The sequence below is a fragment of the Archocentrus centrarchus genome, chromosome 13 (assembly GCF_007364275.1).
Source record: "Archocentrus centrarchus isolate MPI-CPG fArcCen1 chromosome 13, fArcCen1, whole genome shotgun sequence".
In the NCBI taxonomy this organism is placed as follows: domain Eukaryota; kingdom Metazoa; phylum Chordata; class Actinopteri; order Cichliformes; family Cichlidae; genus Archocentrus; species Archocentrus centrarchus.
In genome coordinates this window covers 36382412-36396711 of record NC_044358.1, presented here as the reverse complement: position 1 = coordinate 36396711, position 14300 = coordinate 36382412, and the positions used below count along the sequence as shown (strand labels likewise).

At 38.4% G+C, this 14300-nt stretch overlaps 3 protein-coding genes across 9 annotated transcripts in view; 2 read left to right on the top strand and 1 right to left on the bottom strand.

Moving 5' to 3' along the window:
• The first annotated feature begins 1468 nt into the window (after positions 1 to 1468).
• Positions 1469 to 14300, top strand: part of LOC115791274 (von Willebrand factor A domain-containing protein 5A-like) — a 35323-nt gene continuing 22491 nt past the window's right edge. Inside the window, exon 1 of the mRNA XM_030745462.1 lies at positions 1469 to 1582. The gene's annotated coding sequence lies outside the window, so the exon portion shown is untranslated. The remainder of the gene's footprint in view (positions 1583 to 14300) is intronic.
• LOC115791282 (uncharacterized) lies at positions 2165 to 5229 on the top strand. 6 transcript variants are annotated; one of them, XM_030745480.1, is made up of 6 exons: positions 2165 to 2724; positions 3365 to 3441; positions 3660 to 3728; positions 3886 to 3995; positions 4084 to 4329; positions 4771 to 5229. In XM_030745480.1, the coding sequence occupies exons 2-6, from the start codon at positions 3425 to 3427 to the stop codon at positions 5070 to 5072; spliced, it is 744 nt and encodes a 247-aa protein (XP_030601340.1). In that variant the 5' UTR covers positions 2165 to 2724; positions 3365 to 3424; the 3' UTR covers positions 5073 to 5229. The 6 variants fall into 6 exon arrangements, with proteins under 6 accessions (XP_030601340.1, XP_030601339.1, XP_030601338.1 ...); XM_030745479.1 differs by having other exon boundaries at positions 3270 to 3441; XM_030745478.1 differs by having other exon boundaries at positions 2166 to 2724; positions 3313 to 3441.
• On the bottom strand, positions 5344 to 7777 carry LOC115791285 (uncharacterized). Of its 2 annotated transcripts, none has more exons than XM_030745482.1 (6): positions 7321 to 7777; positions 6760 to 7040; positions 6473 to 6663; positions 6297 to 6390; positions 5935 to 6131; positions 5344 to 5823 (listed from the first exon to the last, which is right to left on the bottom strand). In XM_030745482.1, the coding sequence occupies exons 1-6, from the start codon at positions 7414 to 7416 to the stop codon at positions 5642 to 5644; spliced, it is 1041 nt and encodes a 346-aa protein (XP_030601342.1). In that variant the 5' UTR covers positions 7417 to 7777; the 3' UTR covers positions 5344 to 5641. The 2 variants fall into 2 exon arrangements, with proteins under 2 accessions (XP_030601342.1, XP_030601344.1); XM_030745484.1 differs by having other exon boundaries at positions 6760 to 6942.

Here is a 14300-nt window from a genome sequence, read left to right as displayed (position 1 = left end):
TAAAGTACGAAGCCTGGCTGAGTCAAAGGACCGCCTTTGTACTGTTCCCACGAACTGACCAAAACAGGTATCAAGAACGTCTCCAAAGCTGGACTGAACATCATCCTGCGTCACCCTGCAGTAACTGCACCCAGGGGCGCAGCTATATACCAGTAAAATCATACCAGGTAGGTCACTTTGCACTATAAACATTCATACAAACCTCTCTGAATGCAACAAATAAAGGATAGGAGAACATGACAGACAGATCATAACTCATCATTAGAAGTCAACATGTTTGTTCTTTATTTTAAAAGTAAACTCTGACAACCAACCACTGGATTGTTATTCTTTTGGTTCAGTTTGTGCTTCATTGGACTCAGACAAAAAAAAAAGAAAGAAGGTTGTCAAAGAGTGTATTTTGTTTTTGCTCAGTCACAGGACCTTAATGCTGAGCGCAGCACCATCATTCAGCAGGCGTTGGCATTTTTGGTACTCCCCTCTCATACAGAGTTCTGATCAGACTATCAGCGACTTCACACCAGCCCGGCTGTTTTGTGGGCTTTCCTGTGCAAGCTGGAGTGGCTCAAAGAAGTATCCATATGTCCTGGCTAATAGGGGGTGCAAAATCCATTTCTAATAAGATATCACACATTCTGTTGCCCTATGGAGTGTTTATTTGTTTGTATTTTATATTGTTGGTTAATGACATAATTACTTAAATCCCTCAGTTCAGCTGTTTGTTTTGTATAATTACCTTCCTGTTCTTTGGTTTTCATTAATTGCACATAAAACATATAGTAAAGAAAGAAAATTTTTCATTTTAGAGTTGAAAGAAAGGACGATATACTATAAATATACAGAATTTTCTGTATATATATATGTGTGTGTGTGTGTGTGTGTGTGTGTGTGTGTGTGTGTGTGTGTGTGTGTGTGGTGTATCTGTATTTGGAGTTTAACATTGTAAAAACATTATTTCAGATTTTTTTTTTTGTGAAAACAGTAAAAATAGAACAGACCCTGTGGCAGCTCTTTTAAAAGGTTACTTGCTGTTCTCTGTTACTAGTTGGTGATGTTGTTCATAGCTGGTCACTTTTTACTTCCTTCTTGCATGTGGAAACAATGTTTTTATGGACAAATTAAAATGAAACATTAACCTCATTTTGTTTCTCTAACAGGTTTCTAATTTTTATCCACAAAATATAAGCATTTCGTTCATGTTTGCTGGTTTGTCATATTTTCAAATGTCATATTTTCCTCTTTTTTAATTTTAATTTACAGATATTTTTGAAAAACGAAAGCAGAAAAACGTTGAGTGAATTTTCAAATTTTGTCATATGTTCCGCACTTCAGAAATATTTTAAAGATAAAACTGAACTCAATGACAGAGAAAATTCTTTAAAATAAATAAATAAATACAACTGAAAAAAAACAAAAAAAAACTGGTTTTGCAGTATGAAGCTCCACCCACCCGGCGCTCATCTACAAGGAAATAGGACGTACCCGGTAGTTGTGACCTGCTTTTGTAACTCAGTCTGTGGTGTGTGTTAAACACTGCTGCAAGAAAAAGGGTAAAACTGTCCGGATACAGCTGTCCTTACAGGTAAGCTTCTGCTGTCATTCATCATCATCTACACGAGGAGCTCCTCAGACTGGAAGCTGTAAGTCGACGGTGTTCCAGCGTAATTGGTTTTCATGTTTTTTGGTGATTCCTGACAACATTTCAAGCTGTCGTAACACCGTCCAGATGTTTCTAGTCCTGGATTCGCCACATCTATGAGATTTTTTTAGAAGCGAAAACTGAAGTTAACTGCGTCAGTAACGTCATGTTTAGACGATATAAATGGTCAATAAGATTAAAAAATAAATAAATAAAAAGATAAAGTCACTTGAAACGGATTCAAACTGCTGACCAAAAGGTTTAGCCTGACAGCTGCTGTACACGGTGAGTCACTGGAGCCAGTCTGTGCTGACAACTAAAATTCATTGTATTTATAATTTTGTATCGCTGAATACATTCAAACAAATGAGTCATGAGTATTTTCTTCCTTTAAATGCTGAGCTCACACAGGACAATAAGGATCTCTAGAAACAAAACAGCTTCTATAAATCATGTACTTTAACAGGAGGAACAGAAAACAGGTTGAGAAAAACTGCGTGGGTTTGGGGTCCGTGTATTTTGCGGCCAACGGATTTTCGTTTAGGAATCAGAAAACGAAAAACGGGAAACGCCTCGTTTCCCGATTTTAGTTTCAAAGTTTAAAAACGGAAAACGGAAAACGAACCGTTTCCTGATTTTCGTTTCAAAATGGGAAAATAAAAAAATGGAAAACGAGCCGTTTCCCGATTTTTGTTTCCTGATTAAAAATTTAAAAATGGATTTCAAAAATCCGGCGTGGAAATCGGATTTCTCATTTTTCTTCATTTTTGTATCTTGACCCGGAAATGATCGAACTCTCGCGGCACACGCAGACATTGGCGGTACGTTTGATTTGATTAGGAGCCATGATTCACATATACATCTAAGAAGACATGTCGTTGCACGAATATGCAGATTTTATTGCAGTAAGCAGAATAAATGGCAAGTGTTGTAGCGAAATCGCATCAATGTTATGCACCCACTTCGGAACAAGACGGGGTTTTTCTGAGAGGAATGTGCGGAGATGGTGTGCTGAGCAGGGGCTGCTCACACAATTCTGTTCAGACAGCCAGCTTGAAGTTGAAGTCGCTGAAGGTATTGCTGAGGTAAGTTTTTCATTGTTATAATTATTTTTATGATGAATGCTTTTTGTGAAATATGCAATGGCTACATTAATATAGCTAAAAAGCTGACTACAAGCTAATGGGAAGCCAGACATCAGTCGTATGCTACAATTTACAGATTCAATTAAATGGCTAATACACTGTTAGCCCTGCGAGAGACTGGCGACCTGTCCAGGCTGTAACCCACCTCTCACCCCTCTGGCAGCTGGGATAGGCTCCAGCTGCCAGAGGGGTGAGGGTGAGAGTCTCCCACATTGAACTGGATACGTGGATAAAAATGCATGGAAGGACTATACACATAATTTATCCAAATAATATATTTCACTTGTCACATTATTAACATGATAAGTATTAACAGTCTTACTTCTCCAAACATTCCACTGGAAATGTAAAGTTATTTTTAACAGTATTCTTCCCTATTTAGTGCCTCTATGGATAAACTGTCAGCTTCTGTGCTTAAACTTTTTTTTTAAGTCACTATGTTGGGCTTTGCAAACATAACAAGCTTCCCATTTTTTTTCTCCAAGCATGTAGTGACCTGTGAAGTCTGTCTTCCCCCCCCACTTCTAGACTGGATCATCTTTTGGTCGAAAAATGATGACTGGATATCTTTCTGCAAAAGGCATTAAAGCTTCTGAAGGCAGAGTGGGCAAAGTGTTGAGAAGCATTCATCAACCCTATCATGCAGCAAGACAGCAGGTAATGTTAAATACCAGTTTTCCAGTAGAGCACTGGTGTTGAGAATCTAAATCTTGCAAATATATTGAGTATTTATAGTTTGTTTGATTTTAGGGTGCCCGAAATCTCAACCCCATACCCTACAATGCAGAATACATGGGTCATAAGCTTCACTTAGATCAAAATGAAAAACTTGTTATGTTTGGAGTGACCCATGTCATGGCTATTGATGGTTTCAGCAAGAAGATTGTCAGTCATTCCACCATGCCGGTAAAAAACAACATCATCATTTACGAGGATGTGTACAGGTAAAATAACCTGACTACTGCTACTAGTATTCATTTATTCCTCAGTCTATTATTGCTCCGTCCAGTTTTAACTAAATACTTTTTTTATCGTTACTTTAGGAGTGGCTGGGATGCTTGTTAGGTTTAAAGGGTTTATGTTTGTGTGTTTTATCTTCAGACCTGCTCTGCTTTCTTGTGGACTGTGGGATCAGGTCAGAGTTGACTGTGGGAAGGAGTTTTACCTGGCACTGTTCATCCAGGAAAGGCTGGCACAATACAGATACAATTGTCAGAGGCAGCCCTACATTCAGACACCTTCTACAAGGGTAACAATGTGGTGGTAAAATATTTTCTTTTTTTTGTAAACTCATTTCAGATGAGAATAAGCCGAGTCATGCTGTTTTAAAATATGCACAGAACCATGTGATTGAGAGAATGTGGTCAGAGGTAAATGCCCGAGTCAACTATCCTCTGAAGACTGCTTTGGTACAACTGGTGGACATGGAGGAACTGGACATGGAGGACAGCACATCCAAGTACTGTGTGTCAAACTTGACATGCCAGATGGCCAGGATTGGTATCACTAATGTTGTAGAGGCATGGAATGCACACAGAATCCCAGGTATGATTCATTCCTTTTTACTGGCTCTGTTACAAGAATATTTTCTTCACAAAGCAATTTCAATTTAGTTTACCACTCTGTAGTAAATTTTGATATGAACTGCATTTACAAATGTGTAGCTTATTTGCATATCTGTATATTCACTACTGACTGAAATTTTCAATAGATGGGGCAGCTTCAATTTCTAAAATACCTCATCGATTTGTTCTGAATTATTTGGGTATTTTGCTATTTTGTGTAGATTTCCTTTTATTGTTGTATTTATATCTAGATCTGTTCAATGAACACATAATCACCCCTTTGAAGCAACACTAAAGTAATAAGATAAGCTCATATTTCTAAATGCTGTGAATCTGTTGCAGTTATGTTCACTTTACTATACCAAGTAAATTTTAACTCCTTCATTTGTAAACCCTTAAAACACACTTGTGTGTCATGCAGGAAAAGGAATACCAAATGAACTGGCTAAAGGGGGGTGTCCTGCAAAAATTGCTGAGGAACTTCTGCCTAATGGTGCCGCTGCAGCTGACCTGTATCAGCAGGAGGTGGGATCAGCCTTGAAGAGAGATTCCATTTTTGGACTGGAGCCTTTCTCCTCTGAAGAAGCCAAACAGTGGACTGAAACAGAGTTTGGTTCTCATTTTGACTTGTTTTCACTTTACCAAAACGTGGTTCATCATAACTATGGACCCTTTAAAGATGCTGTTAGGTTTCTTATTGACATCACCAGATGTTGTGTGTGATCCATTAGTGGTATTCAATGAAGAAACGAGTAAACTTCTCCAAAAAAAATTTATTACAGAGAAAACTACAAGCTGTTTCAATTTATAACAGTTCAAATAATTTGTATTTACAATCTTGTTTCTGATTGTTGGCAATAAAGGAGAACTTGCAATTCTCTAATTCTTTTTTAAAATGGAAACACCCAAGCTTGTATATCATTTAAACAATGTAACATTTAATAATTACATAATGAAAACCGCAGTTACCGACTACTGTTCCACTCCCAAACCATGTTATAAACATCAAACTGGGCTTGAAACCTAAGGACAACCAAGTAAAAAAGACAATGTGATTACAGAGAAAACCACCCATCAAACAGGATGAGGAAACGTGTTACTGATAAGCTGCAGAGGCTGCAGGTTAGTATATATGCCAACACTACCCAAGCTGATTTTATAAAAGGTTCCTCTGTAGGAAAACCTGGTCAATTAAGCTGGTGTGATGTTGGCTTGAAATACAAACTCTGCACCCTCTTTAGCTTTGTAGTGACAAATGCCCATTTATATTCAATGTTAGATGAATTACACATCTATATCTCTTTGAGGAGAGAGAGAACAGCATGGAGACCCTTAACTTGGTGTACCCTACGATCAATTTCTTCAGCTCTGCATTTCAGACAGTGATCTGCAGTTAACAGCCACTGCTCCACACATGTTCGGCATCCAACTAGAGACTCGCAGCACGTGGAAAACATGGGTTCCTCCATTAGAGCTACAAGGTTTTAAAAAAAGAAATTGATGCAGAAAAATATGTGCCAGTTACTTTAAATATAAAATAAGAAAATTAAACACATTTAAATTTGCTGTAATATGTAATGCATACCTTTGCAAACGAGGCAGGCAAAGGCATCCTTTACAGAATGCAGGTGGGCATCAGTCACTGCTTTGCGTGTGTGCTTTGCAAGCTCAGACAGCTGGTTTATTGCTGAGGTGATATCTTGGAGGCTCTCAGCAGCTTGCTTTAGTTGGTCAATTTTGCCAATGACCTCTTGTATGCTCATACTGTCGTCGGCCCTTCGACTTAAATGTAGAACGACAAAATAGTGAAATCGCCAAATGCATGAATATTTTTCTTATATCTGCCTATGAGGCCTTCAGTTTTTCTTTTAAAAAATATTTGTCAGGTAAAATGACTTATACTGTTTGCCCTTGTGTAGAGAATGAGTTTGACTTTACATACATTACCTTGCTTTAGCTGTTCTTCCATTCTGGAACTCCACAAAGTCATCCTCAAAGATTGCATAGATTTTTCTGGAGTTCTGTTTCCAGTAATGGGAACCTTAGGAGAAGACAATGTATTTCTATATTTATTAATTTTAATGGTAAAATGTAAAAAGCAAGTTTTTGATCACTTAGCTTACTTCTTGTGCCCTCCGAGTCTACTATTTCATTTCCTTGGCTGTCTGTCAGGGTAATCACCTCATCACAGCCCAAGGCATCCTTCACCTTCTGTGTTATTCCTTCCACATTTGCTTCAGCTTCCAAAAAGCGAATGATGACTGTTTTGGAAGTACTGAGCTTGTCATTTACTATTTTGGCAATATGGATAGCCCTGTGGAGGAATTAGATCATTAAAAAAATAAGATGAAAAAATATGGCTGTAGAGAGATTTTACTAGTAAAGACAAGTTGAATATTTAACAGCTAACCTTTGGAAAGATCTTGCTGGGAACAGGTTGCTTGCTCGTGGCGTTCCAGCTGAAGGCCGTGGTGTGTCAGTCAGAGCAGAAGGTGAGGGTCGGTGCATGAAGGCAAATGGAATACCAGTAGTGGGTAGGGATCTGCTTGCAGGAAGTGGACTATGAACTGGATCTCCATGGACCTCATAATGACTGTGATGTGAAAGATTTAGGATGGAAAAATGTCCTGCTGGCTCTGGAAATATTGCAGTGTTTGCATCATCTGTAATGTACAGACTACTGCAATTAACCTGTTTAATTTGGCAAAATAAAAAAAAAATTATAAAGTGCTAATTATTCACAGATTTTATGTTATTTAGAACAAACATCTGCACAAAATAATATTGGAAACATTCAATTCTAAATCATATTTCAATGTACTTTAAATGTTTAGACATACCACAAAGTTACTTTTAGCTAACATTAGCATTTACTCGATCACATGCCATTAAGCTAACCAAGGCTCCGTAAAGCCAAAATAAATATTCTTATATATAAATCTATCAGTTATAAGTTGAACAGTTACGGCACCTGAAAAATCCTGCATATCTTGTCCACAGACATGTCATCTTCCTTAAGTGTAACACGTCTGCTTTCTCGAAAAAGGACATAACTGCCCGTTGCCATCCCGCAGACATCCAAAATACACTTGACAACGATGGAAACTGCAGCACGCCCTCTACTGTCATGAAACTGTCAAATGTATGGGGACAACTTCCGGGTGAGAATTGGGGAAAAAAATAAAAACTCAGAAATCCGATTTCCACGCCGGATTTTTAAAATCCATTTTTAAATTTTTAATCAGGAAACAAAAATCGGGAAACGGCTCGTTTTCCATTTTTTTATTTTCCCATTTTGAAATGAAAATCGGGAAACGGTTCGTTTTCCGTTTTCCGTTTTTAAACTTTGAAACTAAAATCGGGAAACGAGGCGTTTCCCGTTTTTCGTTTTCTGATTCCTAAACGAAAATCCGTTGGCCGCAAAATACACGGACCGTTTGGAAAGAGCTGAGGCGTGTACGAAGTGAGACTAATGGCTCTGCGAGCTATGTCGAGTTCAAAGTCAGAGTTAACCTGGCTAAATCACCGTGGAAACTTATACTGAGCACATAACCAGCAGGTTATGTTCAGAGTTGCAGTTTGAAATCTTCTGGAAGCTGTTTCTTTTATTTACAGCATGTTTAAAGTGCGGGACATACCATTATGTACAGCTACTTTCAACACTGCTGACATTTATTTAGACCCCGGTTGATCTTTGGATTAATTTAATTAGTTATTTACTCCAAACCATCAATATTAGACCCTATTCCTACAAGACTGCTCAAAGAAGTCGAACCATTAATCAATGTGCTGATGTTAAATATGATCAAACTATATTACCACAGTAATTACTGTACCATTACTTAAAAATCCATCACTTGGCCCAGCTGTCTTAACTAATTATAGGCCAATCTCCAACCTTCCTTTTCTCTCAAAGATTCTTGAAAGAGTAGTTGTAAACAGCTAACTGATCATCTGCAGAGGAACGGTTTATTTGAAGAGTTTCAGTCAGGTTTCAGATTCATCACAGTACAGAAACAGCATTGGGGTGGCTGTAGCTCAGTAGGTAGAGCAGGTCACCTACTGATTGGAAGATCAGTGGTTCAATTCCTGGCTACTGCAGGCTGCGTGCCAATGTATCCTTGGGCAAGATACTTAACCCCAAGTTGCTCTCCGACCGTTCCGTCGGAGTATGAATGTGAGTGAATGTTAGACGATTAAAGCACTTAGCTTAATTAATTAATCATGGAAGTGCTTGTATGAATGCGTGTGCATGGGGTAAATGTGAACGTGTTGTGTAAGCGCTTTGAGTGCTCATATCTGAGTAGAAAAGCGCTATATAAGAACTAGTCCATTTACCATTTAGTGAAGGTTACAAATGATCTTCTTAGAGCCTCTGACAGTGGACTCATCTCTGTGACTGTCCTGTTGGACCTCAGTGCAGCTTTTGATACTGTTGACCATAACATTTTATTACAGAGATTAGAGCATGTATTAAATGCACTGCAGTGGTTCAAATCATATTTATCTAATAGACTCCAATTTGTTCATGTAAATGGGGAATCTTCACACACTAAGGGTAATTATGGAGTTCCACAGGGTTCTGTGGTAGGACCAATTCTAATTACATTATACATGCTTCCCTTAGGCAGTATTATTAGAAACCATAGTATAAGAGCCATATACAGCTAATGGTATTAAGGTAGTCATATGGTGTTGCATGTTTACTCATACTGTACGTAGGATTGCAGTAGGCACGCATGTCACGTGGGAGGTGTTTAATGATTGGGTAGGAAATATAATCACCTGGTCACTGGTGTGGCGACATGAAGTATTGGTGAGTAGAGAGAGTGTGTTTTCTGTTGACAGCTTTCTTTACGCCTTTTACGTGCATGCCAATTGCCTTGTATGAAGTGCCATGAGCTTGCTTGTGTTTGGGCTTGACTGCAGTGTGGATGTTTGAAACATGCAAATAAATAACCTAATTTGCAATGTTTGGAACCGGATTATCTGCTGGGGCCTATTCCAGGAAGCATGTTCAACAAACTCTGAGTTTATAAACCTACTCTGAGTTGATCGGCAACTCTGAGTTTCCCGTTCCAGAACAGCTGATCAGGGTTAGTTCAATCAACTCTGAGTAGGTTCACCCTGATTTAGCACGTGCGTGAGTAAGGAAAGAAAGCCATCATCAATGGAGCTCTGATAACAGGATTCACCATGGCAACGGGTAATTAAAGAGCGGAGCCTCCATTTTAATCCGATGGATGGAGGATCGCACGTGTCAGTGTGGAGCATGACGAGTCACTTTAATCAGCCTGACCCACTCTGTCATCATCATAGACAGAAAAAAGTTTATCAAATATATCATTTCTTTTATAATGTCTGCTGTCATCATTCACACAACTTGAATCTCCATCAGATGAAGCTGAATCCTAATTTTACATTTAATTTATAAAATCTAATTATTGAGCCTGAAGGACAAACTGCAGGAGACAGAAAGTGAAGATGTGGAGAAACAGCTCAGACTGAGTTTACTGACCGACCTGTGTGTTAGAGACTGAGACAGCAGCAGACCCCGGAGGGAGCTGACCTCAGGTCAGTTTATTTAATAAAAACGGTTTTTGCTGCAGTTTTTCATTATTTCTGCCATTACTGGATAAAAATGAGATTTGCAGAAAAACTGCTTTAATGTTTCCAGTTTAACCGTTTTAATCTGATCTAAGATCAGCTTCACTGATAGATGACAGCTCTCTGACAGCCACAGCAGAGATGTTTCACTGAGTTACTGTTAAAGGTCAGAGTTCAGTTATAGTTTCATATTTAGCTGAAAACATTCAGAGCATCCAAGTCTGTAATGAATGTAAAGTTTCACCAGTAAAGGCAAACATGTTATGATAAATGCCTCAGCTTTATACATTTTAAAATTCAGTGCATTTTGGGAGGATGAGGCATTTTAATTAAAGAATGCAGATCGTGTCTGGAAGATGAAGACATTATGAACAGATCCAGACTGGATGAGCTGCAAAATAACTGGAGCCTGAACTGGATCTCGGCGTTGGATAAAACCTGCCAGCGAGCAGGTTAGGTTCACAGAGTCTGTTACCTCGGTAACTGACTTTCTGGAACTGAAAACCCGAGTTTCCCTCATTTTAGGGTTAACAAACCCAGAGTTTTTAGCAAAACCTGCTTTCTGGAATAGGCCCCTGGTTAGCTCAAGACGAGTCAACAGTGGCAAAAAGGTGTGGAGTCGCTGCACAAGTTTGTCAACAGAAAAATGGACGCTTTGAAATCCTGCAGTTACTTGCTTTTTATGGAAGTACAGAGTTGTCCCGTCGTAACAGAATCCCATCGGTATGATCGGACTAATGTTACACTGAACTGTGTGCAGTTGTCAAGTAAGAGAACGGCGGATATGGGAGCATAAAGACAGGCATGCAACAATGCTGTTTGTTTGCTGTGCATGGGGGAAAACGCTGAAATGGTGTTATTGGGGGCGAAGTTTGCCTGACTATTGAAGATGTTACATCTTAAGTTCATTATGGAGTTGGAAGAGGGAGACGCCAAATTGTAATTGAATGGACTGTACTTTGAGTGTGTTTGCTGTAACATATAAAACTGTGGAGTTTTATAAAGCCAGTATGAGTGAAGCAAATATAAACGCTGAAAATAAGGAGTCTGAGGCTTTGGTTGTAAAGAGAAAAGTCAAACTCACTGCAAAGGCTTTAGGAAACAAAACTGAAAAGTTGCAAAAGGAGCGCAAGATACATGTGAATGAAACCAGAGAATTGAGACCTTATGACCTTATGGGCTTATGCAACAAAATGAAAATGGTCAACAGGTGAAAGTTCAGTTGCAAACACGCATAAGAGGTCATGAAAACACTTATTTCTTTATTGCCTGAGGATGAACAAATGAAACAATATAGCTGGTTTTCAAGTGTTGAAAGTTACACTGATGGCTTTAAGGAAGCTGTAAGTCAGTGGTTGAATAAAGTTGAAAGCTCTGTTAATCCAGAGGAGTCTGACTTTGTTCCAAGTATTGAAGTGCCATTCTTTCAAATGGACAATTTGCCTCAAGTAATAATTAAAGCCACCGGTTCTGTTGCATCTCAAGTGAGCCAAGAAAATGATGTGAATCCAAATCCAACTGCTGCAAATATGGCTAAGCTGAGTGTTCCAACAGCTGTGAGTACTAATGGTATTAGAAACAGTGTTACATGACAGTCAGATGCCATGAACCCATATGTCAGAAGTAAAGGAATGCTAACAAAGGTTGAAACACTGCCACATATTGCTCATGCACAAATTTCTAACAATACCTTCTATCAATACCTGCTCAGGCACAGGTGATGGCAGCAGTGTATTGAGTGTTTTGAAGAAGCAAAATGAAATAACTTTACTGATTCAACAACAGCAATTGTCATCTTTTGCCTAAAAGAGATATTAAGGTTTTTGATGGAGAACCGTTGGGGTATCACTCATTTATGAGAGTTTAGAAAAGAGTGTTGAAAGTAAAACTGACAGCCATAGTGACTGTCTGTATTTTCTTGAGCAATTCACTAGAGGTCACCCAAAGGAGCTGGTGAAAAGTTGTCGTCATGTGGACCCTGTGAGAGGTTATGCAGACAAAGGCTTTGCTGCAGGAACATTTTGCAAATGAGCAAAGGATTGTAGTTGCCTCCAAGGAAAAGGTGTTGTCATGGGCTCCAATAAAGTCAGAGGATGTCAAGGCACTTCAAGATTACAGTTTATTTCTGAGAGGACGTTGTAATGTCATAATTTTAATATTAGGCTTAAAACTTTCCTTTTTGATCAATTAGGGCTGGATCAAGTGACCCCCGAAACCATCCCTCCCAGCCCAGGCTGCTGGGGGACTTCCCATGATGCACTGTTCTTCACTCACCATGAGTTTATACACCACATTGCATTTAGAGTTTTAAACCAGCCTTCGTGATTAACTGTTGCTTTCTCTCGCATAGTTTGGCTCTCTCTCCTCTCTTCTTTTTCCCTCACCTCCAACCGGTCGTCGCAGATGGCTGCCCCTCCCTGAGCCTGATTCTGCTGGAGGTTTCTTCCTGGTCAGAGGGAGTTTGAACAGTTTTTCCTTCCCACTGTTGCCAAGTGCTTGCTCATAGGGGGTTGTCTCATTGTAGAATCTTTACCTTGTAATGTGAAGTGCCTTGAGGCAACTACTGCTGTGATTTGGCGCTATATAAATAAAACTGAATTGAATTGTCGGGTGAAAATGTGTCACTCTCCACCAAAAGAAAAATTATGATGATTTATTTTAGGGTTGCAGCTATCGATTATTTTAGTAATTGAGTATTCTGTTGATTATTCTGTCATTAATCAAGTAATTGAATAAGAGATAGTTTTGTCTTATTAATGAGCAATAATAAATATTAAAAGAGAAAACACAGGTGTTTTAAAAGAAACTAATTGGTTTCAATTGTAGGAATTGCAGTGTTATAATAGTTTACCTGTATACTGCATCTGTCCAAAAACCTAAACCCTTTGATTGTTTTTATGTGCTATATTAAAATCACATTTTTAAAGAAAACATTTTCTTCAAAAATAAATCATCACAATAATCACAAGCACAGTAATGTCAAGTATAATAAAGTATAGTTGACATTACTGTCAAGTATAATAAAGTATACAACCTAAACTAAGGCATAAAATAAAGTAGCTTTTACTCTGTCTACTTGGAAGGCTTTCTTACATTAAGATAAAGCAAAAAGAAAAGCGAGCTCTGTCAATCTTGTATCTCCTGGATGAGGTAAATTTGGTGTACGTGTGAATGAATGTGTGGGTGTAAGATTTTAAAGGAGCTTGTAGTGACTGCAATGAAGAAAAGCGAGCATGTCAACATTCTCAGAACTGAGGTTTGTTTGTTTTGTGTCCTGCTGGTGATGGTGTAGATGTTCATAATTAATGTTAACAATAAATGTTAATATTAATTCTGTGCCCAGTGGCGTGTGTACATTTTTACTGGCCTATGGGGGGGGCTTTTGTCTATTTTAAAATGTCAATAAAATATTTTATGCATATTTGTATTAATCTATATATGCAAAATAATGTTATTAAGTTCTTTAAATCAATATGGTCTAGTGCACCCCACGACCCCCGTTCAGACGCACACCTGCTTGCTGCAGGTATCACTGCCATATAAAGCAGGACGGTTGCTGACAGCCTTCAGCAGCCTGATTTACACATTGTTTCAGACTAAGTTAACAGTTAATCTGCATATTTTAACTTGTGTATATTTACTGTAGATTTTCACTGTGTAAAACAAATGGTGGTGGATGGGAGCAGCTACAAAGTTAGCTTTTCTTCACATTGATCAGGTGTATTGATGAAGGGCTCCTCCACCTATTTCTCTTTGCCATTTGTGTGTGTGTGTGTGTGTGTGTGTGTGTGTGTGTGTGTGTGTGTGTGTGTGTGTGTGTAGATCCACGTTAAACTATGACAGCATCCTCATCACAGCTGTATAATTGTTTTTTTTTCTTCTTTAGATGGTATTAATTTGCTTAGTAATGTTTTGTGAAGAAATTGATTTTACTATTATAAATATGTTAATATGTAAATTATTCTTGAAGTCTTCAGACCCTAGAGTTGGTAGTCCATGTATTTTGAAAGGATGAGGGTTACGTAATGACTCACTGCACAGTGTCCATTTAGTGTAAACTTGCATTAAAAACCTTAAGACTCATATGGGTGCTTTCACACTGATTCACATGTGTATAATGTGATACAATAAACAAAGTGTATTTGGCTACAACAGATGATTTTAGTCAGGCTCAGATATTTGTGGTGTTTTTAAACTCAGTGAGGCAGACGACAGGAAGAATGTAACCAGAAAATGGAAGTAATGGTTGGTCCTACCTTTGATATTGGAGAGACGTCCTGCTGTGATTGGCTGTTGGCCATATCAGAGGAAACATTTAATACTCAAGTAATAAGTATTAACAAC

Coding starts and splice junctions, on each gene's coding strand:
- LOC115791285 (XM_030745482.1), bottom strand. CDS start 7,416: ATGGCAACGGGCAGTTATGTCCTTTTTCGAGAAAGCAGACGTGTTACA. Junction 6,132..6,296: donor GGAAGAACAGCTAAAGCAAG/GTAATGTATGTA, acceptor TCTACATTTAAG/TCGAAGGGCCGACGACAGTA. Junction 5,824..5,934: donor TGCCTGCCTCGTTTGCAAAG/GTATGCATTACA, acceptor AAAACCTTGTAG/CTCTAATGGAGGAACCCATG.
- LOC115791282 (XM_030745475.1), top strand. CDS start 2,512: ATGTCGTTGCACGAATATGCAGATTTTATTGCAGTAAGCAGAATAAAT. Junction 2,725..3,312: donor TCGCTGAAGGTATTGCTGAG/GTAAGTTTTTCA, acceptor CCCCACTTCTAG/ACTGGATCATCTTTTGGTCG. Junction 3,442..3,534: donor ATCATGCAGCAAGACAGCAG/GTAATGTTAAAT, acceptor GTTTGATTTTAG/GGTGCCCGAAATCTCAACCC.